This window comes from Rutilus rutilus (assembly GCF_951802725.1).
Source record: "Rutilus rutilus genome assembly, chromosome: 24".
NCBI lineage: Eukaryota > Metazoa > Chordata > Actinopteri > Cypriniformes > Leuciscidae > Rutilus > Rutilus rutilus.
In genome coordinates this window covers 19,964,972-19,989,553 of record NC_140228.1, presented here as the reverse complement: position 1 = coordinate 19,989,553, position 24,582 = coordinate 19,964,972, and the positions used below count along the sequence as shown (strand labels likewise).

Genomic DNA, 24,582 nt, shown 5'->3' with positions numbered 1-24,582 from the left:
TCACTGAGTTTTTATTACTTGTTTTTTTTTGTTCTGTGCTTTATTGTCAGTATTCCTTAATGTATGTCATGTTATCTCTCCAGCGTGCGAATCATACGTCATTCCTCACACCCTGAGCTTTCCTCGACCCCTCTTGCTATTTATTTCTTCCTCTCGGGTTAGCTTTTACACTTTCTTAGCTTTTCTGTCTCTCTCCAAGTCTCTCTCTCTCTCTCTCTCTCTCTCTCTCTCTCTCTCTCTCTCTCTCTCTCTCTCTCTCTCTCTCTCTCGTTCTCTCTCTCTCTCTCTCTCTCTCTTCTCTCTCTCTCTCTCTCTCTCTCTCTCTCTCTCTCTCTCTCTCTCTCTCTCTCTCTCTCTCTCTCTCTCTCTCTCTCTCTCTCTGTTCTTTGATCTCTGTGAAAAGAGAAACATTAAAGAGCCGCTGTTTCCGCAGTCAGGGGCCATCTCCCGTTTCCCCTCATCATTCTCCTGTCCTCTCCTCTCTTTTACCACTCTCCTACACCCCTTGCTTTCCTATGCCCACTCTTTTTCCTCCCCTATCCTCTGTCTCATCTCTTTCTCTCGCTGCCGTGCCGGAGTTCTGGCATTGTGCTCCAAGAAGAACTTGTGCTCTAGTCAGAGAACTCTGGGATCTCATTCTCTCTCGCATCAGTCAGGGATCTGCTCAATTCAGACTTCCTGTCAACTTTGGGAAATAAAAGACAGATGACACTAACTGTCCATTTTTATAAATTTTCTTGTGATCATTACTTATTTTATGACCTAGCTGTTAAGAACGATCATTATATATAATTGTATTGCTCATACTTAGAACAAACCTCTGTTAAGTATTACATTTTAGCATGTAACTTTAAAAAATATATATATGTTTGTTAATATTTTAAAATGTAATATTGTACTATTATATAGAATCAGTAATTTATTTATATATTTATTTATTGGCTCTTGTGACCTTGAACATTATCACTAATTAAGCTCAGATTATGTTTACACAGTCTGAGAGGAACAAAGTTTAGTGTGCCTTCTTCTTGAATCAGACACACATTTGCTTGTGTCTCAAACAATGTAAGCTAATGCAAGCTAATATTTATTTTACTCTCACCACAAGTATATATTTGCAGACCGGCTGCTCTGATCATAGCAGGGAGCCGTTACACCAGTTTGTTTAAACCGCAAAAGTAACAACGTTGTTAAGCTCTGCTGCCAGCATAATATTAACATGGCCTGACACCATTTCCTGTTGAAGAATAACACAAGCACGTCAGTCCAAATTTGTTCATTTAAGCTGCAAGCACAGTCTCATGAGGAGAACGAGGAGAATGAACATGTGACAACGTGCAGAAGAAAAGAATGAGAGACAGAGAACAACGAAAAAGTGTGTTTCTTTGTGGAGGAGGAGGAGGAGGAGGAGGAGGAGGAGGAGGGGGGGGGGGGGGTGTCAGGAAATGGTTTCCATATGTGGAGCCCTCTCTATCCCTCTCTCTCCCTTGGCCTGTTCATGATATAACTATTCAAGAGGTGGAATGCATCTTTCTCTACATGTCAAAAAGACCTCTGTCATGATAAATTATGAGTTCTCATTCTCTGTCTTTTTCATATACATTATGGTTCAAAAGTTATATTTTTTTCTTTTTTATTCTCCTTTAAAAAAAAAGAAATTAATAGCTTTATTCAGCATGGATGCATTAAATTGATAAAAGTGAGAGTAAATACATGTATAATGTTACTAATGTTTAAGGATTTCAAATCTGTATTTCAAATGGATGCTGTTCTCTTGAAGTTCCTATTCATCAAAGAAAACTACACCCATTTAGTATTCTGATCCATGAATAAGCAAATTAGCCCTGCCTCCACTTAATCACACATCTCAGAGATCCACTCAGTCAACTTTACTCAAGTTACAATAGTACATGCTGCACAGTGGTATCGCCCTTTCTAACGTCGGACACATAATGGTAATTAATGTGTTGGTAATGTTACACAAACCATGTTCCCATTCGCCATGTCAGAGTCAGTCAGCTGCCCTCTAAAATTCAGCATCCTTTTACAAACGCTTTGAACAACTCAGAACGTCAGTGGAGAAAGGCATTTAGTTCATCATAACATCGTAATATACATCATACACCCGCCATATTGCTAAATCTACCCGATTTTTCATATCAACATAAAAATATACCGGGATAACCTGGCTTCTCTTGAGACTCCCCTGCTATAGTTCGATGTTAATGATATGCTAAAAGCCACCGACACGTTGACGTGATTGGTTACAAGGTAGTTTGTGACGTAAGAAACACCAGCGATTTCGAACCTGCTTTTTTGAGTCTGTGTTTGTTCACTGAAGTCATAAGGAGAAAATACTCAACCAGGGCTGCCAACTCGCATTCAGCGTGAGACTGACTCAAGTGACACTTTTCATACACTATCACGCCACACATCAATTTTCTCACGCAGAGAAAAATCACAAAGCAACACTGACAGACAAGACAGAGCAGGTTATTTTTGATATGAAACAAATTCTCAGCTCTCAGATTTTGGTCAATTTTATTACGAAATTCAAACAATAAATACCGTTTCGGCACTCGTAAATGTGATGTGACAGATCGCTGTAGCGCCTCAGATCAAGCGGCACATGAACTGATCATCTCTTACTCTTTACTACTAATTAATAGTAAATAAACACAAATGAACAATAGAAAATGTTGAAAGATACAGTACAACTTACCGAAATGTATATGCCCCATACATAATATCGATAAATTATGTTACATTTACCTCAGGAAAGCCATTTAATGACCATAGCACGTTAGTTGGCTAGAAAAAAAAAAAAAGCTATAGAGAGGAGTATTTTGCTAAATATGTGCACTATTTTACATATTTATTATATTTGTACTTATATCATAAAAATATTATAACATTGTTATTATAATTTTTTTATTTTTTATTTTTTTATTTGAGTTGTTATTTTTAACCTTTAATAATAATACCAACTGACAGGGCTCTCTATGTTTACAGCATTAGGGGAGATTTATTTATTTATTTTCTTGAGAAAAATGAACATGTATCTACTGTACCTAATAGTTATCCAAAATTAATCGATATTGAATCAAGATCGGAATCAAATCACAAGAATTGAATTGAATTGAAATTGAGAAATTTGTGTCAAGCTATAATAAAAACAGTAGCCTACCAGTCATTGTACCATGTGAACATTGTAGTGACATGTCGTCACTAAACTTAATACAATTCTGTTTAGAGACCAAATGTCCAAGTTTTTTTTTTATATCCCCTCCTTTCCATAATTCTCACTCCAAGCTAAACTCAAAAGTTGTCAGCCCTGACTCAGCAATGGTGTTGATATGGACATATGAAACAATATTATAAAACATGATTTCTGATCAAATAAATTCAGCCTTGGTGAGCATTAGAGACTTCTCAAAACCCTAAACTTTTGAACAATAGTGTATCAGTTTATAATCTTGCATTCTTTCTGATAACACTGTATATTTGTAAAATAAGAAACAAGTGGCCGTTTGTCTTCTAAAACAAGTTAAGAATGAGTGTGTAAAGTTACCACTAAAGGTACTGTATTTTGAAATGGCAGCAATCAATATATAGGTCTGAGGGGGTGTAAATTCAGTGCAGTTCATGTTAGGTTTGTTTTTACCAGTGCTTAGGGCGATTGATTTTTTTTTAGCAGTGTGAAAGCTACTATTGCAAATATTGATTTTGTAGTAAAGTGTCATGATTGGAGATAAATAATCATTGTAGGTTATTTTGTCACGATTGTCATAAAAGGTTCATCATGAAAGCGTGTGTGTGTGTGTGTGTTTACGTGTTTGTTTAGTTTGGGCAATAGGGGCCATACACCTTCACTGCATTGATAAGGCATGAGTATGTTTTTGTCTCTTTAGTAGTTTGCTGATGTTTCCACATTATAAAGACACACACCATGAGGGTGCTGTCACTCACATTTGCATGCCTGAATACACCCCTGCTACCAGTATGCTGTAGAATGGGTATGGGAGTGTGTGTTAGGGGAGGAAGTATAAACATGTCTTGTGATTGAAGACGTGCAAAATGGCCCGTAGTGCCTATGAGAAAACATGGCAAGCAGTTGACTCAGACATTCCAAAAGCGAAACACATCTTCGTTAATATGTGAACCAGAACGGTTCTGGTGAAACTCAAAACTGGCACAATCTTTCATCTTGAAAAGTACTGCAAAGTCATGTGACATTCAGAGATTAATAGACAACATTTAGTGTGACTTTATAATCGTAAAATCCTATTGCAACTAAAATATTTTGCAACTACATGTCAACTAACACTCATTAGAATATAGTCGACTGTAGGTCTAATACTCTAATGACTACCTGACATGTACTTGCAATGTTACTTATAATCAGTAGAATGTCTGTTGGTAGACTATCAAAATAAAGTGTTAGCAGATATTAAACAGACAGTCTACTAATAGTCTAATGACTGGTAGTTGACATGTAGTTAGAATATCTGAAGTGGAGTATTGAATTAAAGTGTTACTGTAGTTATTAACATCAGTATTTATTTAAATGTTTATTTTGCTTAAATGATGGTTTTACTAAACAAACAGAGAATCTGCGGATAATTAGTAAAACTTGAAATTAGCGAGATGTAGACTGTAATCATTTATATACTATTATAGTTTTATTGATATTTTGGTATTATTTTACAGTTTTTCTCAGTCGCTTTGGTGCATTTCTCAGATCACTATTTGCATTTGCACAACAGTTAATGCAGTTCTCAAAACAATTAGTACAAACTGCAAAACCTAGTTGATAACCTGCAAAAGCGTGTCACTTGCTCAAAATGGATAGCTCATTCCTCAAAAGCAAGTATTCATGTCAATGAAATTGTCAGTGTCATCAAGATGAAAAGTCCTGACACCATTGTTTATGAACAAGATGGTCAAATGGCTTTGTCATGTTTTCATTATGACAGTTTACTCTGTAAATGTTTTCCAGTGCAAAAAAAGTCAGATCTTGGTGACAATACCTGAAAATGCTCAAGACAGCACTACATACTATTTGCACAGCCATTTGAAAAATACAGTAAAGTTACACATTACTGTATTTAGTGAGGTAACTGAGTACAAGACACTGAATAGGCTATGTATGTTTCACATTTTTACTGCATATGCTCTTTGCAATTCTAATTTGTTCACAGCACTGTGCAAAAGAAAAAATACACCCTTATTTACAACAAACATAAACTCCCTTTGGGTAGAGCTGTGCACAACTGTAAACAATATTGCAGTACATATTGGAACTGAACATACAACATACATAGTACTGTAATCATTCATGCACATCCAGACGTTCCTCATCAGTGAAAGCTGAGATTCACCTGAGAGAAATTGTTCAATTTAGGAGACATTTTTTAGGAGACAAAAATGTGTAAAATTTGCTTGACAGATTTTGACAACTAGTTCAACATTTTTGTATGTAATGAGTCAAGCAATGAAATGAGGACTATTAGTTTTATATGGAATGACTATTCAGCATTCACAAGTATAGTTAATTTTGACTGACATGACATAAGCAAATGATAATGTTATAAAACAGCAGAGTTGTATGAAAGCAATTGATGTATGTCCAAAAGCATTTGCAATTTGTTGGAAGGAATGAGAAACTGCTACTATGATGTGCACAAATGACTAAATGTTGTGGAGGTTGAACTAACAAATTTTTCTGTAATTAATTGCAATTAATCGCACCTAACATTAAAGTTTTTATTATATTTTTATATTGTAATAATTTCACATTTAATCTCCAAATTAATGTAGAAACAATAAAGACAGTATATTTTAAATATCTGATCTAACAGGTAGGAAATATACAGAAATTGAATAAAGTTATCAAACACTGCACTCTTCACTGCATAAATTATAAATTAAATATAGATTAATTTTTATTAAAGCTACAAAAGTTATTCAGTGAAGAGCAGTGAGGACGGAAACCAAGAATCAAACTCACAACCTTACAGAAACCCAAAACTCTCGGAGGGTTAAATGCACCACATTTCTACTATTATTTCTTAGCAATACAGTTAGAATACATTAAATATTGGTATAGTGATTTAGTTTTAGCTTGGAAAGATATAGAACAGTCATTAATTCAAGAAATACAAAATTAAAAATATCCCTTTTATTGACAACAACATTAAGAAACATAATTGTTTTAAATATCTTACTATGACATTATTTGTGTGGTGGAAAGCTAACACACGCTACCATTACATACAATTAAAGGAAGCTATAAAAAGTAAACTTAATATCAATACCTTTGTGAGTAGTAATCATGAACTTTTTAAATTTTTTTAATCTTTACCTTATATCAAATTATTATCACGGATATATAATAGCCTAGCCTCCAATGATTCCATAATTTCTCTACCTACAAATAAATGGAATAACGATCTTCATTCTGAATATACTGACCTAGACCTTTTAGAACTTTGCAAAGATCTTTTGTCATATCTAGTAATTCCAGAATACAGTTGTTACAATACAAAACACTATACTGAGTACATATCACAAAAAGTAAATTGTCTCTGATGGGCCATGCCAACACTAATAAATGTACAGTCAAAATAGTATAGATGATTATATTCACTCCTTCTGGAACTGTACATACATAAAGAAAATGTATACAAAAATATATATTACCCAATGGTTCAATCTATTAGTAGACACACTTGAGAAAATTACTGTGTCACTTAGAAACTTAAAAAATATGGAGCCCTCTTCTAAAGTTCCAGGACAGATGATCATGAAACATGAAATAATGCATATAATCAAGGTGCGGATAAATTAGATGTTAAATTATGTGAGTTTAAAGTTAAGTGTATTTGTTTTTGTTGTTTTTGTGTAGATTTGTTTATTTGTCATGTTTTTGTATCCAGCAATGTATGTAGTTGTGTATGTGTATCTTATGGTTATGCATATTAAAGAATAGGTTGAAAAAAATAGATTTTTTACATAATATTGTGTGTTTTTGTCCGTTCAAGCACAAAAGAAAACTCGGGCCGAGCTTGTGGCCGGCACGCTGTCTGAAGTGACTTTCTGTGCGCATGAGCCATGTGTGTGTCACACAGACAGGAGATTCACAGACGCACGCAAGACAGTGCCGCACTGAGCCCTGAGCCGCACTCTTTTGTGTCTTGTCGTGCTTGAATGGTTTAAAAGCATTTGCATGAATAAGAGCGTGATCATATAATGTAATGCTAGCTAAAGGATGATGGAAAAAATGGATGCTACGCAGCAAAAATGCATTAAACTGAAAAAATAAAAAATAATCATTGCATGCATTAACGAGTACATTTTGACAGCCATCATTTTAATAGTTTCATTTTTCATTTTAGGTTTAACGTTTTTTTGTTTGTTTTTTTCTATTTAGCTTTCTAATCTAATTAGCTATCTAATATTTATCTCATTTTAATTCAGCTTAATTTCAATCAACGCAAACTATTTTTAATAGTGTTAGTTTTTAATCAATTTTAACAGAACTGGATTCCATGTAGATTCAAAGAATCAGTTTTTTTTTTTTTTACTGATTATTTGAAATTAAGCTATTAAATCAGATTCAATGCTGTATTGCTTATATACAAAATAATCTCCATTAACTTTTAGCTTGCCTAAAACCCTTCAGAATTTTAATGAATGATTTGAAGACACTTTAAGAAAGAGTTTTGTTGGTTCTGCTTTAGTTCTTTATTTTAAGATACAGGCCAATCTCTTTCATTAGTGGCTGGTGAAGTAGACTCCTGAGGCCAACAGGAGACAATTCAGTGTGGACAAGCTTTAGACTGTAATTGGGTCCATCTGGCCCTTCAGAGAGGTCACTTGAAATCAAAGTTCTCTACAGAACTGTGCGTGTGTGTGTGTGTGTGTGTGTGTGTGTGCGTGCATGCATGCATGCGTGTGTGTGCGCGTGTGTGTGTGTGGGCCAAGTATATTTGCAAGAGTCAGTAATTATTATTTTAAAGTAATTTGGCCAAACATTTTCAGATTTTTCAGCAATAGTGAATTTGTCTTCTTCATTTTATTTTATTCTTTCTTAAAAGCCCCTTATTCCTTAAATTCATACAGAAGAAACACAATTTATTTGATTTTCCTCATACTAAGTCATGCAAACCCACACTGACAGTCCTGCTTGAAGAAAACTAAAACAATAATGGTTGAATAGGGGCTGTTTAAGACAACAACAAAATCCTCAGCAGACTGAGTGACACTCACCATCTCAAGAAAATATGGCAAGGCATTGTGGGTAGCGGTAAGAATTCCTGGCCGTCTCTGTCTGATTAAAATGTGATGTGTTGAAAGCTGGCTTTGATCTTAGGAAATGTCTGCGAGGGAGAAGTTGGAATTTAGCTTGGGCTTTTTCCCTCCCGCTCACTCTGTGATTTGGCCCTGCAGATGGAGGCCGATAGATAGTGTCACCATTCATTTCCTGCTCAAGCTCCTACACCATTCTGTGCAGACGCTAGACCTGGAGCAGGGATCGAGAAAGAATAGATCACATGCCGAGCTTTTGTGCCTTGTGCTGAGCTCTGTTTTCTTCTATGCTTCATTCTAAATGTATGCATATGCTTTGGTTTGTACATGCACAGTTAACATGACATTTTGCAAATAAACCCAAAGACTTGGAACATCCCACCCCGCTGAATGGAGGAAGAATACACCATCTGAAAAAGACTCCTAAGGTGCTTAAATGCTTTTCTTCGTCTCTGATTCCAGGCCTCCTGCATTGGCAGCCAGCCCAGCATTTTCTGATATCTCCCTTATCCGGATCTCGCCGCACCGAAACCCTTCAGTGGGGGCGGAGTCGCCCTTTAACCCCCCACATCCATACATTTACCCCTACATGGACTACATCCGCTCACTGCACAGCAGTCCCTCTCTGTCCATGATCTCTGCGGCAAGGGGCCTCAGTCCAGCAGATGGTGAGTACCTCAGAGACCTGTTCTGGGCCCACTAAAAATCAATCAAACAATCAATCAATCAATAAATCTATCTATCTATCTATCTATCTATCTATCTATCTATCTATCTATCTATCTATCTATCTATCTATCTATCTATCTATCTATCTATCTATCTATCTATCTATCTATCTATCTATCTGTCTATCTATCTGTCTATCTGTCTGTCTGTCTGTCTGTCTGTCTGTCTATTTGTCTGTCGTTCCATCTGGTAAAGTCTGGGATGTGGCAAACATATAACAATATTATTCTTACAATTATTATTTAGAATTAGAGTTAGCTTCTCTCTGGAGGCGGAGACCATAGTTTGATCATTTGGATGGAGTCACTCTCTATGTTCTTTGTCTCATGTTAGAAAACCTCTGGAGGAACATTCACCGTGTCAGGCAGAGACTAGCGATCACATCCTGAGTTAAGAGGGGGGTGAAGTTCAAGGCTATGGTTGAGGGCGGAGGGCACGAGAAGGGAGGGAAGGATGAGAAGTGGGAATGGTTTAGAGGATGGACTTCAGGGAGCCATTTTTGTTCTTTTGCGTGAAGGCGGACTGGGAAATTCATTACAGGGTCAGCAAGAGCCTGCTGTTTTTAAAGAGTCTCTGCAGTATGCTGGCCTCTTGGCCTTCTCCTCAGGCATGGAGTTTTAATTGAAGCCTGAAGCTCAAATACCAAAGGGGGCCTCTCTGAGGCCACAGATAATCACGGCTGTATTGAACTGCGGTGCCATCTCACGTCAGCCAGGTCTTGCTATGTACCACATATGTCAAAGGAAGAAATTAAATATTTCCAGATGTATAGTTACTAAGGGCTAAAATAAACAAATACAAAGTTTGTTTTGATGTGACCTTTTGTGGTTTGGGTGAAAACTGAAAAGCCATTTGTTTATCTGCCAAAAAATGCCTTTTCACCCCAGACTACAAAAAGGTTACATTGATTGATTGATTGATTGATTGATTGATTGATTGATTATGGATAGCTCTGTAAAACAAACTATGATATACTGTAGGGCATGTTGATGAATTATAATTATTTTATTTCTATTATAACAGTAATACAATTCCTATAAATATATACAATTATTAATACAATTATATGCTGAAAACAACAGTCTGTCCCCACCTGTCATCTTAACCAGCAAAACTTCCTTTATCAATCAGCTTCAACTAGCAGGTCTTCAAAAAAAGAAAAGTATGCTTCTCTAGGCTAGTCTTTTCATCAGGAAGTACTTTTTAGTCTCCATGAACATAGATAAATGGTTTATTATTCACATTAAACCAGGCAGTTTCTTTTTTTTTTTTTTACTTTTCTAGAATTATAATTATAAGTTATAATTCTAAAATAAAAATGATTAATCATATTTTGTGTTCCTTATATAACCTCCACTTCATGTTGGTGGATGAGAAAAACCAAAGATAGGTGCTAGTTTTTTTGCTCTTTCACTTTATCATTTTGTTTTTTGATTTCTGCTTGCTTTCCAACCCTGTTTTAAAGACGTTGTACTCTCCCAGATGCCTACATGGTCCACCAGCAGAATGCCTCCTGGCTCTGGTGGCGCACCATACTGAGGATGCATATTCATCCTTAAAAACTGCCACTCTGATATCCCACAAGCAGAACACGCTCGCTCCAGTCATTCCCCACCGCCAGTCCTGCAATTCGGTGCCAACATCTCCAATTTAGAAATTCCGCAAAGCTCTTTCTGCACGTGAATGAGGAAACGAGGCACATTACGGCTCAATGTGAGAGCCGAGGCAAAGCAGAACAACAGAGACAATTAAGGAAGCCCCCCTAACCCCTCCCTCACTACTTAAGACAAAATACCCACATCGAATTAATTTGGAATTTCTTCTTACATTCACACAACCAATCAGAGATGCATATTCCATGCATTCAGTCCGGGCGTCAGTCGAGATCTTTTCATCCGCTCTGTTCATTTCTTCTGGGGAAGACAGGAATTAGCCACAACACTTTGTGCAGCTAAACTGATTTTGTATTTGCATTGAGAAGCACTGTGTCAGTCTTTCTCTTATTCTCCTTCCTTTTTTGTGTGTGTATATGTGTGTGTTTGTGTGTTATTTTAAGCATGTTGCCAAAAGTTTATTTTTAGGATGAATTTCTAGGACCTGTATCACTCTGTAGCTAAAGATTGGAAGGAAGATAGAGGGAACACATGAAAGATAGAAAGGAAAAAAAGCAGTTTAAAGGTTTGCATATAAAATTTGGCACCATTTTTTTATCAAAAAATTTACATTTTGTTAATTACTCACCCTCGTGTCCTTTCAAACTCATGATTTTTCTTTGAAACATAAAAGAGGTTTATTCATGACAACTTTCAAAAAAGTTTTAGCATGTTAATGAATGTATTAATGTATTTGGTCTTGGCAGACTAGATCTGATACACTGCTGCTGTTGCTGCTGCTGCAGAGCAAGTATGGACTTGCTACTGCTAATAGATACACAGACACACTCCTGTGAGCATTTAAGACATGCTGATGCTGCATAAATAGACATACATAAATCCCATAACAGATCTAGGCATGTGGAGCTGGAGGAGGTGGAGAGTTTCAGAGTAAATCTGACTACCCTGCAGTAAACACTGAGGCCACATTTACACATAGCCGGGTATTTAGAGAAACGAATATTTCTCCCCCTCCGTTTTCAAAAATAACATCGTGCACACAACAACAAAAAAAGTTGTCGTTTACATCAACCCGCATAAATACAATGGGCGGCAGTGTAGGGAGAAGGATAAAGCCATGCAAGCCAATCAGAATCCTCAAAATCGACAACAACAAATAGCACGAGCGACTTCCTGTTCCTTTCAAAACAACAGACATAGCGCGAGGTTCGTTCGTGTGAACAGACAGCGAAGCAAATGCAAACAGGCCAAAAGCGTTTGCACAAAAGTAAAAATGAGTACCACTTTAACAGCATCCATGATCAAATAGTAGCCAAACAAACTCTAAACATAGGGCGCTCACATGACGTAAGCATTTTCTGGCGCATAATGTGACGTTTGAGAACCTAAAACCCCGTTTCTCCCAGTTGACACGGCAACACATAACCGGCGTTTTCAGAAATCTCCACTTTGGCCGGAGTTTTTAGAAATAATCGTTTTCTGGGATAAAAACGGCGTTTTCGTGTAAATGACAGGCCAAAACGCAGGGAAATATCTGCGTTTTCCCATCGTGTAAACGGGGCCTGAACCAGACTATTTAAATGTATAGCAAGCAGTCCCATTGGCTGCAGGATCAGCAGAGGCCAATCAGCATGTGGTAATGTTGTGATTGCTTGCAGATTGTTGGGACCTATGTAAAGGACCTATCAACCTGCGCCCTCCAGAGTTTCATGACTGAGCTAGATAAATATGTAGCTGAATGTCCAGGCGTCACATTTTTCCATATGATGAAAAGTGAATGGGGCCTGTCAAGATCCAGTAATAACAACGAATCACTTTAAATATATCATGAAAGAAGTCCGGTCGGTGTATGTTGCATTCATTTGTTTTTTTCTTCTATTTAATATTGAAAACAAAAACATGAAAAAAACGATGCCTTTTTAGTATGTAAAAAAAATAAATTAAAAAAAATAATAATAATTAAACAAGAACTTGCCTTGATTTTTCATTTTTACATTCAGGGGTAGAAAATGGGTAAACAACTTAAATATTCGATTTCCACGTGTAGGCGGGAATGAAACGGCCCTTACCACTGATTGGTCAAGCAAAGATTAAACAGTGCTGTCATCATGTCGTCTTCAGTTCTGTTCAACAGAATAATAGTCATTTGTTGCTAGTTGTACGAATTCTTTAAATGTTTATTGCAACTGAATTTCATCTCTTTCTCATCAAACAACCAGACTAATGGCCTGACACAAACCGTACCACGGCAGAGCCTAGGCAGAGCTTTCTTCTGTGTAGACAGGTTCACTATGGCTAACTACCCGTGCCAGAGAAATAAACTTTTATAAGTGTTTATTTCGGAAATATGAATGCATTTCATTTGCTCCCACATTTGCTCCCCATTAGTCTACTCATTTAGCACACCTCCTGTTCTATTTAGCTGGGCAACTCTCAAACTCTGTGTGGCAAAGCTCCACAACGCACTGGACAGCGCGGAGCAAATGCATTTACATTGTAATGAAGCACAGACTTGTATCTTTATAATTGTCAATACAGCAGTCATAACTTTTGCAATACGCTGAGTTTATTTCATTAATATTGAGTATTAATTGATGTCACTGAAAATGGTGTGTTTAACTTTATCTGCCATCTACTGAAAACTTCCAAAGCAAAGTCACAGTTCCGTTGTGCGACTGACTCGCACTGTGTGCATAGGCACGCAGAGTGGTGTCTTTGAAGTCTTTGAACCAATCGGTTGAGTGAGTGATTCAATGACCCATATAGACAGCCACTTGATTTTTATTCCTGAATGAATCAGGCAACAATGGCAACAAAGGTGGAAAAAGCCTTGGGAGAACTCAGGCTCAGTCGGGGGGCCAGTTCTCCTCTGGCCAATGAACGAACAGTGTGTGATTATGATTTAGGCAGTATTATAGGTCAGAAGTCAGATTGGTTTAGAAAAATCAGAATATTATCCAGCTCCATCTGGTTGAAGATCGGAGTCACGTCGGTATGGAGACGGGTTTGTCAAGGATCCGTGTCGATGGCTGAGGTGTCGATGAAACCTTCACAGGGGAGAGTCTAGTAGACACAATCTCTGCTGACACTTCAGGGATGCCTTGTGGTCGTGTCTAGGTGCAGGTCCTCCATCTGGACTGGATACGGCCCGGATCCGGCTGACTACATCATGCGTTGTGGTCGTGTCTAGGTGCAGGTCCACCATCTGATCTGGATACGGCCTGGATCCAGCTGATTACAGTAAACCTCGGAATAAGCAGAAAGACTAACATTAGTTTTACATGCCATTCTTCTTATGATGTAACTAGTACACCAGGTGTTATAGGAAGTTTTCCCGGTTCTGGCTGACCTAATTTATGCAGCTAATAAACATTTAACTGATTTGAATAATAGGAATGTATAATTTTCTATGTGTATGCCCGGTTAAAGAGATGTGTTTTTAGTCTAGATTTAAACTGAAAGAGTGTGTCTGCTTCCCGGACAATGTTAGGAAGACTGTTCCAAAGTTTAGGTGCTAAATAGGAAAAGGATCTACCGCCAGCAGTCAATTTTGATATTCTAGGTATTATCAACTGGCCAGAGTTTTGAGATTGCAATAGACGTGAAGGACTATAATGCGTTAAGAGCTCGCTCAAGTACTGGGGAGCTTAACCATTTAGTACTCTGTAATCAGCAATATAAAAAAATGTATATGATGTTTAATATGGAGCCAATGCAGTGTTGACAGAACCGGGCTAATATGGTCATACTTCCTGGTTCTAGTAAGAACTCGAGCTGCTGCATTTAGGACCAGCTGTAGTTTGTTTATTATGCGTGCAAGGCAACCACCCATAAGAGCATTACAATAATCTAGCCTTGAGGTCATGAACGCATGAATAAATTTTTTTGTATGGGATAAATTTCCAGCCTAAAGTATTGCAGCCACGGCTCAAAAAATAATAAGAGTGAATAAAAAATGTAAAAACACATGTAAAAATATATTGCACAAACTGAAAAAAATAATGCAAAATGATCAGAATAGCAAACAACGTGGTCACATATTCAAAATATAATAAGAGTGAATCAAGAAAAAGCAAGCATGAAAAAAAACTTTAAACGCATTAAAAGTTATTTTGCACAAAACTTAAACTTATGGTCATGCTTTCTTATAAAGTATGTTTTCCTTGGTTTTATTACTCTGTACTCTCTTGCATTTTCTGCTCATATTTTACTCTTTTGTACGCTTGTGCTGTTTTTCTCTTCGCTCTTCTTTCTATGTTCTGCGCTTGTTTTCCCAAATGTTGCAGTTCCAGTTTCATGTAAATTAGGGCGGGCTTAAGCGTCACCATTGGTCCACTAGTTCTAGATTGACAGCTACTCCTCTAGCCAATCAATCGAAGAGGGGAGTTGACGTCACACCAATGCGACTCTGGCTACTGATGCTTACTTATACAGGGGAAGACGACAGTTTAATTTAACTTTACAAAGATTTTCAAGCAGTAAAGCTACAGTGTTTCATCAAAGAATTGCCGCTCCCATGTTAACAGGTTAGAGCTTGCACACTGCCTGCGTGACACGCGTGTCTCAGGCGCGACTTGAGCCGTGTGGAAAACGCGTGCATGCTAGAAATAGAACCGACATTTTTCACGAGACACGCAAGCGTGTTGGAAGTGTTTCCAGGCAAAATAAAATAGGAAAATATGTTTATATGTAATTTTGACACGAATGCATATTAATAAATGTCATTTTGATGTTTGAAAGTCTCTAGGTTTTGACATAAATGCAATATATTAATGTAATAAAAAAATATAATCGATTTTCAAAGACTGCACCTGTCAATACAGAACGAAATATAGCTATTTTGCTGTCCACACTGCCGACGTTGTCTTTGCTGCTATATGTTTAACATGAAGTATAGGCCTTCTACAACTCTCTCCCCATATGTCAAAGATATCACAAATGAGGCTTATCATGTCACCTAGCAGCAGTAGTGCCGCGTCAGACACGTTTCTGGTGTGCAAAGACATAGAAAACGACACGCAAACACCACGCAGCTGAAACACAATAGAGAGACCACGCGCACGCCACGCAGCCAGTGTGTCGCCGGCCTTACAGCAGCCTTAGCATATTGACATCATGAGCCAAGTAATATTGTTTAACACCAATTACCAGTGTGCACATTAACATTCTCATGTATCTCAAAAAATATTAATTTAATTATTTATTTCCAGAGTTCTGATAGCTTTACTGCTTGAAAATCTTTGTAAAGTTAAATTAAACTGTCGTCTTCCCCTGTATAAGTAAGCATCAGTAGCCACGAGTCGCATTGGTGTGACGTCAACTCCCCTCTTCGATTGATTGGCTAGAGGAGTAGCTGTCAGTCTAGAACTAGTGGACCAATGGTGACACTTAAGCCCGCCCTAATTTACATGAAACTGGAACTGCAACATTTGGGAAAGCAAGCGCAGAACATAGAAAGACGAGCGAAGAGAAAAACAGCACAAGCGTACAAAAGAGTAAAATATGAGCAGAAAATGCAAGAGAGCACAAAGTACAGAGAAATAAAACCAAGGAAAACATACTTTTTAAGAAAGCATGACCATAAGTTTAAGTTTTGTGCAAAATAACTTTTAATGCGTTTAAAGTTTTTATTCATGCTTGCTTTTTCTTGATTCACGCTTATTATATTTTGATCTGTGACCACGTTGTTTGCTATTCTGATCATTTTGCATAATTTTTTTCAGTTTGTGCAATATATTTTTACATGTGTTTTTTAAATTTTTGATTCACTCTTATTATTTTTTTATCCGTGGCTGCAATACTTTAGGCGGGAAATTGATCCCATATAACTGTTCCACATTTTTCATTGAAAGCATATGTCGTAATATAGATATATTTTTTAAGATGGAAGAATGCGGTTTTACAGATGCTAGAAACGTGGCTTTCAAATGAAAGATTGGTATCAAAGAGCACACCCAGGTTCCTAACCGATGACGAAGGCTTGACAGAGCAGCCATCAATTGTTAGACAGTATTCTAGGTTAGTACGTGCAGAGGTTTTTGGTCCAATCATTAGAAACTCTGTTTTTTCAGAATTAAGTAATTGGTAGTAATCCAAATTTTTATATCAGCTATGCATTCCGTTAATTTCTTGAAGTGGCAAGTTTCGTTGGGGTGCGGAGAGATATAGAGCTGAGTTTTGTCGGCATAACAGTGAAAACTAATCCCATGCTTCCTAATGATATCTCCCAAGGGTAGCATGTACAGAGTGAACAGCAACGGTCTTAGTACTGAGCCTTGTGGTACTCAATACTGAACTTGTGATCGATAAGACATTTCTTCATTTACTGCTACAAACTGATAACTTTCAGATAAGTATGATTTAAACCATGCTAATGCAATTCCACTAATGCCAACATAATTTTCTTAAAGAGTCTATTTAAAAGAATGTTGTGGTCAAAGGTATCAAATGCAGCACTAAGATCAAGTAACACTAATAGAGAGATACAACCACGATCGGATGATAAGAGCAAATCAGTTGTAACTCTAATGAGAGCAGTCTCAGTACTATGGTACGGTCTAAATCCTGACTGGAAATCCTTGCAGATACCATTTCTTTCTAAAAAGGAACAGAGTTGTGAGGATACTGCTTTTTCTAGCATCTTTGACAAAAAGGGTAGATTTGAGATTGGCCTGTAATTGACTAATTCTCTAGGATCAAGTTGCGTTTTTTTAAATAAGAGGTTTAATAATAACCCGCTTTAAAGTTTTCGGTACATATCCTAGTGACAAAGATGAATGAATGATATTAAGAAGAATATCTATGACCTCTGGAAACATTTCTCTCAGTAGCTTAGTCGGTATGGTTCTAACATACATGTTGATTTAGATGATTAAACGAGTTTAGACAATTCTTTCTCTCCTATTGCAACGAATGAATGGAATTTTTCCTCAGGGTCACTACAATGCACTGCCTGATGCGATACTGTAGTAGATGATTGCACATTTATAATTTTCTCTCTAATATTATCAATCTTGTAAGTAAAGAAGTTCATAAAGTCATTACTGCTATGCTCTTTGGAAACTGCAGAAGTAGAAGCTTTATTTCTTGTTAAAGGAGAACTCCGGTCAATTTTAACATTGAGCTCATTTTTTTGTACATTTGGAGTGCTGTCAGTACAGAGAACAACGACAAAAATCGGTGTTGCCTACACCGAGTTATCCTCTTTTTAAAATTTGCACCCTGTTAACTTCAATGGGGCAAGTTTTAAACCTGCTTTTAGGCTCTTAACATCCTTGATGTGTCATTACAAGTGCACAGATCATGTGAGTGATTCCTTCGGAGTGAACGCGGGTGAATCTGACTGCAGTAGATGTGAAAGATATTAATAAAAATGATGTTTATTCAGCCAGCGCACATACCTGTATTTACATCCTGTTTTCGGTCGAAGTCCACAGTAGTCGATTGTCGAGTTCACGCGCATAGGTTTAGTACCTATGATCACGCGCGTGAACTCGACAATCGATTACCTCCACATATATATATATAAGTTCGGGAAGAGCACGTTCAAATGATCTACCCAATCAGTATGATTGGAGGCCTATATATATATACTGCCGACTCACCTATTTTCCTCAACAGTCTTTTCTGCATCCCTCCTCACTTTAGGCTAGATCCTATCCCAGCCAGGGATACGGGGGAGTACTCTGGGTTCAGGCCACATTCCGAGATCGGAGCACGCCAAATACTCATACTATTTTACTCTAATTATAAGTGTAGTTCACACTTACAAATATTTAGAGTAAAAGAGTATGCGTATTTGCGTGAAATATATATAGCGGACCCGTAATTGGTGCGTTGCCTCGGCAAACTCGAGATCCGAGCCACTTAGATTCTTTATTGACAAGAGAACCTACGTCTTCAGCCCATTCTGAAGAATCGTCGTCTTCAACAGCGGACGGGAGGACCCGTCTCCCGCTCCTCAGCCAGATCGACTCGTGATATGCGAGACGAGCAAGAAGCACTTTAATGGAAAACAACAGTGCTCACACTCGCCATGCTCAAACACAAGCGCTCAAAGCAGAACTCATGCGTATCATAACCAGGGATGGTCCGTGAACATGGAGGAATGCATCTTCTGATTGTTTGCGACATGACAAATTTCTTCACACTGACAGCTGGAACGCTAACTCCTTAAAAAGTGGACAGATAGAAAGTGTAGCACACACACAATACGGTTCTCTGAAGACAAAGAAAACTGCCTCTCACGAGCGCACATCGTCAGAAGTTATTTAAAGTTTTTAGCGTGTTTGCCACACATACTTCACAACCGGTCAAACAAAGATGTTTTCCCATAGCACTAAACTATGGTGACCGGGAGGGGACATGTTCGGTTCACTTAGTTTTGTCGTGGCCTCAACATATAAACTTGTGGAGAGTGATAATAAGTCTTGTAAACGCGATGTAAAGTCTTGGCCTCAAGATCATATGTTGAGGGAACGATATATTTTTCTCGTGGCCACGACTTCATATTTTGAGAGAACGACATCTATTTCTCGTGGCCACGAGTTACACATGGTCAATACTGTTACCATATACAGCAGTCGGAGATGGAGATGACTGATGAAATAACATTTTACTTGGAATTAGGAATGTCATATAAAGATATAGTGCGGTCTCTGGCATTAAGACATGGGTACGTAATGAAAGACACCTGAAGCGCATTCTTAAGTTGAATGGGCTTTTTCGTCGGAAATTTGCTAGCTTGAATGAAATACTCGGGTCATGAATAAAGTCCCGTTCAAGACAATAAACAAAAACAAATTATGAGAAACTTAAATTAACAAATAACAAAGTAAATTATGACCGGGGTAAAAGGAGGAGCCCGTATCGTGTGTGAAGATTCAGTTCCCACATGTTATATCACTGGTAGCCACGAGAAACTGATGTTGTTCCCTCAACATATTAAGTCGTGGCCACGAGAAACGGATGCTATTCCCTCAACATATTAAGTCGTGGCCACGAAAAACGGATGTCGTTCCCTCAACATATTAATACGACAAAACTAAGTGAACCGAACATGTCCCCTCCCGGCCACCGTACTAAACTCAGCGCAGCATTGAGAGTAAATGTTGATAGAGAACAGGTGGTGTGCCAAATATGCAGGTGAGGGGTAGTTGTGGGTGCAGATGCAAAGTAAATTAATATTCAACAAAATTATTCATCTGACTGTACGGACGCTGTTGTATGAGAACTAAACTGAGCTGGACGATGACATCATTTTTTGCAGAACTGCTTTGTAGATGAAATAACTAATTAATAATTGATGTAATTAATAAAATCTTTACTACAGAACTGAATCAACACTGAACTGACTTTAGGTGAACAAAAGCTGAAATGCATAATCACTGTTATCACTGTAAAGCTGCTTTGAAAGAATCTGTTTTGTATAAAGTGCTATTTAAATAAAGGTGACTTGACTTTTTTTGTGAGATAAACTAACATTTCACGGCACATGTAGGTGAATTTATGTCTACACAGAAAAAAACCTTGTCTAGGTTCTGCCCCGTTACGGTTTGTGTAAAGCCATTCTTTAGTCTGGTTGTTTGATGAGAAAGAGATGAAAAGTAGTTGCAATAAACGCTTTAAGAATCCTTACAAGTGTAGCCATCGAAAACCAATTATCCGAAGGTACACAGACCGCATGGACCCGGTCCATATGACTCTGGCAAAGTCTTCTGAAGTCAAATAATTAATTAAACCATTGATGCACAAGTTTGAGAGTAAAAAAAGTCTGGTCTTCAAGGCATTTGCATATATATATATATATATATATATATATATATATATATATATATATATATAATTATCTTATGCTCACCAAGACTTCATTTATTTAATAAAAACAGTAATATTGTGAAATATTTTTACCATTTAAAGTAAAATTTTTCTATTTGGATATACCTGTATTTTAAAATGTAATTTATTGCTGCATGGTGATCCATTCCTTAGTGTCACATGAAAGTAATTCAGTATTATTTATTTATTTATCTTACTCACCTCACACTTGTGAATGGTTTTGTATTCATCAAATGATGTCAAATGTTTTTATGTCGTCTCCACTCTTTTTGACCCCTCAGTACCCCACACTGGTTTGACCACGGCAGAGTACTACCACCAGATGGCCCTGCTTGCAGGTCACCGCAGCCCCTACGCTGACATTATTCCCTCAGTGGCATCCACAACAGGGGCTGCAAGCAACGCCCTGCACATGGAGTACCTGCAGGCTATGGAAAGTAAGTTTTCCACTTGCATACTCTTTTCTGATGACTACAACGTCCACCTATCCTATCCACCTATCAGAGGGGCAGATTTAGGCTATATATTTAGACTATTTCTAACCTTGACCAATCAAAAAGGCTTGGCTATATATATATATATATATATATATATATATATATATATATATATATATATATATATATATATTATTTATTTTTTTGTTCAAAGAAGATAAATGGTCAAATGAGAGACTAGTTGGAAGTGGAACAAATAATACATCTTTATTTCCTTCAAAACCATTCCCAAATAATTAAACTGGTAAAATTGAGGTTTTTCTGAGAAAAAAATAAGTGTGTGTGTATGACGGGGATGGGGTGTGCACAGAACGTATGCAAATGAGTTATTTTGAAGAGTAAATAGGAAATTAAAGGCACGGTGACTGAAGAGAGGTCAGGTGGACTGGCCCGTTAGTCTTTAATGAGAATGCATTTAGCCCGTCAGCTTCCCCACTCTGCCGTTTCTCACAAACTAATTAAAACTAGCCAAAATTGCATGGGTATCAGAAAATTAATTGCTATTAGGTGGGAATTGGAATGTCCCACTATTCATCACCGGAGAAATCCTTTCTACTGTGGCACTGTTTAAGATTAATAGACTGAAACAAAACAATTAGGGCCACCATTTTCAAATGAAGATGTCGCGTCCCCCCAACTTCAAATCGCCTGTGATCAGCCCTTGGTAATAACTCATCCTATTTTAACAATGTGTGTTCCACGCCAGCCAAATTAACACTTTAAAGCTCTCTTTTATGATATATAGACTCTGAGAAGGGAAGTGAATGAGGAGAAGTGCGTTATCTAGAAGCTTTTGTTAATAATGGGGATGGGATGGCACAGTCGTAGTTTAGAGCTCAGTTCACATCAGTGTAATTACTTTTAGAGAAGTACAGACTAATGAAAGAATGAACCTGTACTGCGTATGTGTGTTCAAGCCGTGCATTGTTCAACCTGTTAGCTGCTAATTAGCCAGTGTTGATTAGATTCTACTTATTACACACCTCAATTTGGACCCTCTGCAGGATGTAGATGGAATTATTGTTTTTTTCCCCCACACTTTTTTGATAATGATGTTTGACCAAGCATGTAATATTTACTCATACTACAGGAATTGTCAAAGAATGGCTCATCTTCAAACCTAATAAAAAAAATATATATGTTTTAGGCAATTTCTTACTTTGGCTGTTTAACCATCATGGTTCTCAACATTATTGACTCCAAGGCCCCCCATTGTCCACATCAATATTCAATCATTTCTTTTCAATTTACAGAAATTAGGTGTGTCCATTTTTAAGTAACTAAAATAATTATAATTAAAAATAAAATAATTACATTTTAGAATTTCAGGAGTTTGGGGGTCAATTAAATATAAATTTTTAGTAGTTTAGCTTATTTTAAAGCTTGTTTTGTCTCATTTTAAATAATTTTAAGTCATCTTGATGCCTTAAAAGTTTGCTGAGGCCCCCTTGTAGGCCCTGGCCAACTGGTTGAGAACCACTGTTTTACCTATAGCTTAACCAGTGTATGCCAGTAATAGACCAGATCAGTTAACTGCATGACTGGTTACATGAATATCTTATTTTCACCTTTTCAGAAAAGGTGTTTTGGGCATATTCATGCAGGTTTTGATTGTTTATCCATCATAGTTCCAGTAGTCAGGCTGTTTAAACTTGCTTAGCTAGCCCATGCCAGTAATATACCAGTACTGCCAATATAATATCATAATAATAAGTCTGTGAAAACCTAGACCAGCTGGTGATCATCTTAAACGACCAATTAAATGTAAAATCTTTTTGTTTTTGTTTTTGCAATTTGCAATTTGCATTTTATTAACCAGTATAGTGTATGTTTTGGGAACTTTCATACTGGTTTTGACTACCTACATTATTTGTTCTACCAATAGTTTTTTGTCAGAAATAAAACAACATTGCTGATCTAAAACAAGTCCATCAAAACCTAGAAAAAATAAGCTGGTTTAGCTGGTGACAGCTTCACTTATTAATGTAAACCATCTTTTTGCATTCCTTGTTCTACCTAAGTTAACCAGCTCATAGCATAAATAGACCAGAACTGCTAATTTAAACTACTTGAGACCATCTTGGAGTTTATGCCTGTCCAAATTGGCCTTATAGACTGAACATAGTATTGAATATGAGTGTGAATTATATGTGTGTATAATGGTCGTGCTCATGTACATATGGATTAATGGGTGTGTAAGCTTGTGCATGTGTCTATCATCCTGTTGCCCAAGACTGGTTGCCCACGGAACCTAAGCAGGATTGAGCCTGGTCAGTACCTGGATGGGAGACCTCCTGGGAAAACTAGGTTGCTGCTGGAAGAGGTGTTAGTGAGGCCAGTAGGGGGTACGGCTCACCCTGTGGTCTGTGTGGGTCCTAATGCCCCTATATAGTGATGGGGACACCATACTGTCAAAAAGCACCGTCCTTCGGATGAGACGTTAAACCGAGGTCCTGACTCTCTGTGGTCATAAAAGATCCCAGGATGTCCTTCGAAAAAGAGTAGGGGTTTAACCCCGGGCATCCTGGCTAAATTTGCCCATTGGCCTCTGTCCATCATGGCCTCCTAATCATCCCCATATATAATGATTGGCTTCTTCACTCTGTCTCCTCTCCACCAATAAGGGTGTGTGGTGGGCGTTCTGGCGCAATATGGCTGCCGTCGCATCATCCAGGTGGATGCTGCACATTGGAGGTGGTTGAGGAGATTCTCCCTTCCATATGTAAAGCACTTTGAGTACCCAGAAAAAAGTGCTATATAAATGTAACAAATTACATTATTATTATTATTATTATTATTATTATTAATTAATTAATTAAATATTATTCACGTTGTGTTTGTTGTGCTTCACACATCCAAAATCATTCAAAGGCTTAAATCACAGTTCTAAGCAGAATGCTAACAATGTAAAAAGATGTTCCAAATGTGTGAATACACGCACGCACACACACACACACACACACACACACACACACACAGTGATTTAAATATGAATGACAGACCCTGTAATCACTGTATGTGTCAAAGTAGAAAGAGATGGAGAGAGTCAGAGAGAGAGAGAGAGAGCGTAATTTTGTTTTGTTTGCATGCTTTCTGTTAAAAAAAGTACAGAATAACTGAAAGAAAAAAATATGAGTCACAAAGTCATTGTGTCACTCCATACAACAAAAGACCACCATTACCCCCGCACCCCTCTTTTCCCCTCCTCCTTTCACTTCTCCCTCCCTTCTTTCTTGTTTGTGACATCTGCCAATGAAAAGACAACAAAAGTCATTTCTTAATCTGTAGGTGCCAGTCATTGTGTGTGAGTGGAGGGGCCTGTCTGCGTTCGATCTGCTTTCTAGAGAAAGCTTTTCAAAAACAACTAGTGCAATTCCATTCAGTGTTGTCACACTATTCAACCCAATTAAACATGATTCAATATCACAGTGATGCTGCCAAAAAGCAGTGGGAAAAGTGTAGTCGAACTTGTTTTTACAGTGTGTTCAAAATGCATGCAATGCAGGAAATGCAATCGTTGTTGAAAGCATTGTCTATGATGAATAAATTACATATAATTAAAAAATAATAATATATGTAAAGCCCTCTGTGTGGTT

The 24,582-nt window shown here is 37.5% G+C and overlaps 1 protein-coding gene across 1 annotated transcript in view; it reads left to right on the top strand.

Annotated features, from left to right (window-relative positions):
• The window catches only part of gli3 (GLI family zinc finger 3), a 182,165-nt gene that overhangs the window by 131,768 nt on the left and 25,815 nt on the right, over positions 1 to 24,582 (top strand). Inside the window, exons 5-6 of the mRNA XM_084399264.1 lie at positions 8,773 to 8,978; positions 20,771 to 20,926. Of these exons, the coding sequence (XP_084255390.1) occupies positions 8,773 to 8,978; positions 20,771 to 20,926 (362 nt within the window). The remainder of the gene's footprint in view (positions 1 to 8,772; positions 8,979 to 20,770; positions 20,927 to 24,582) is intronic.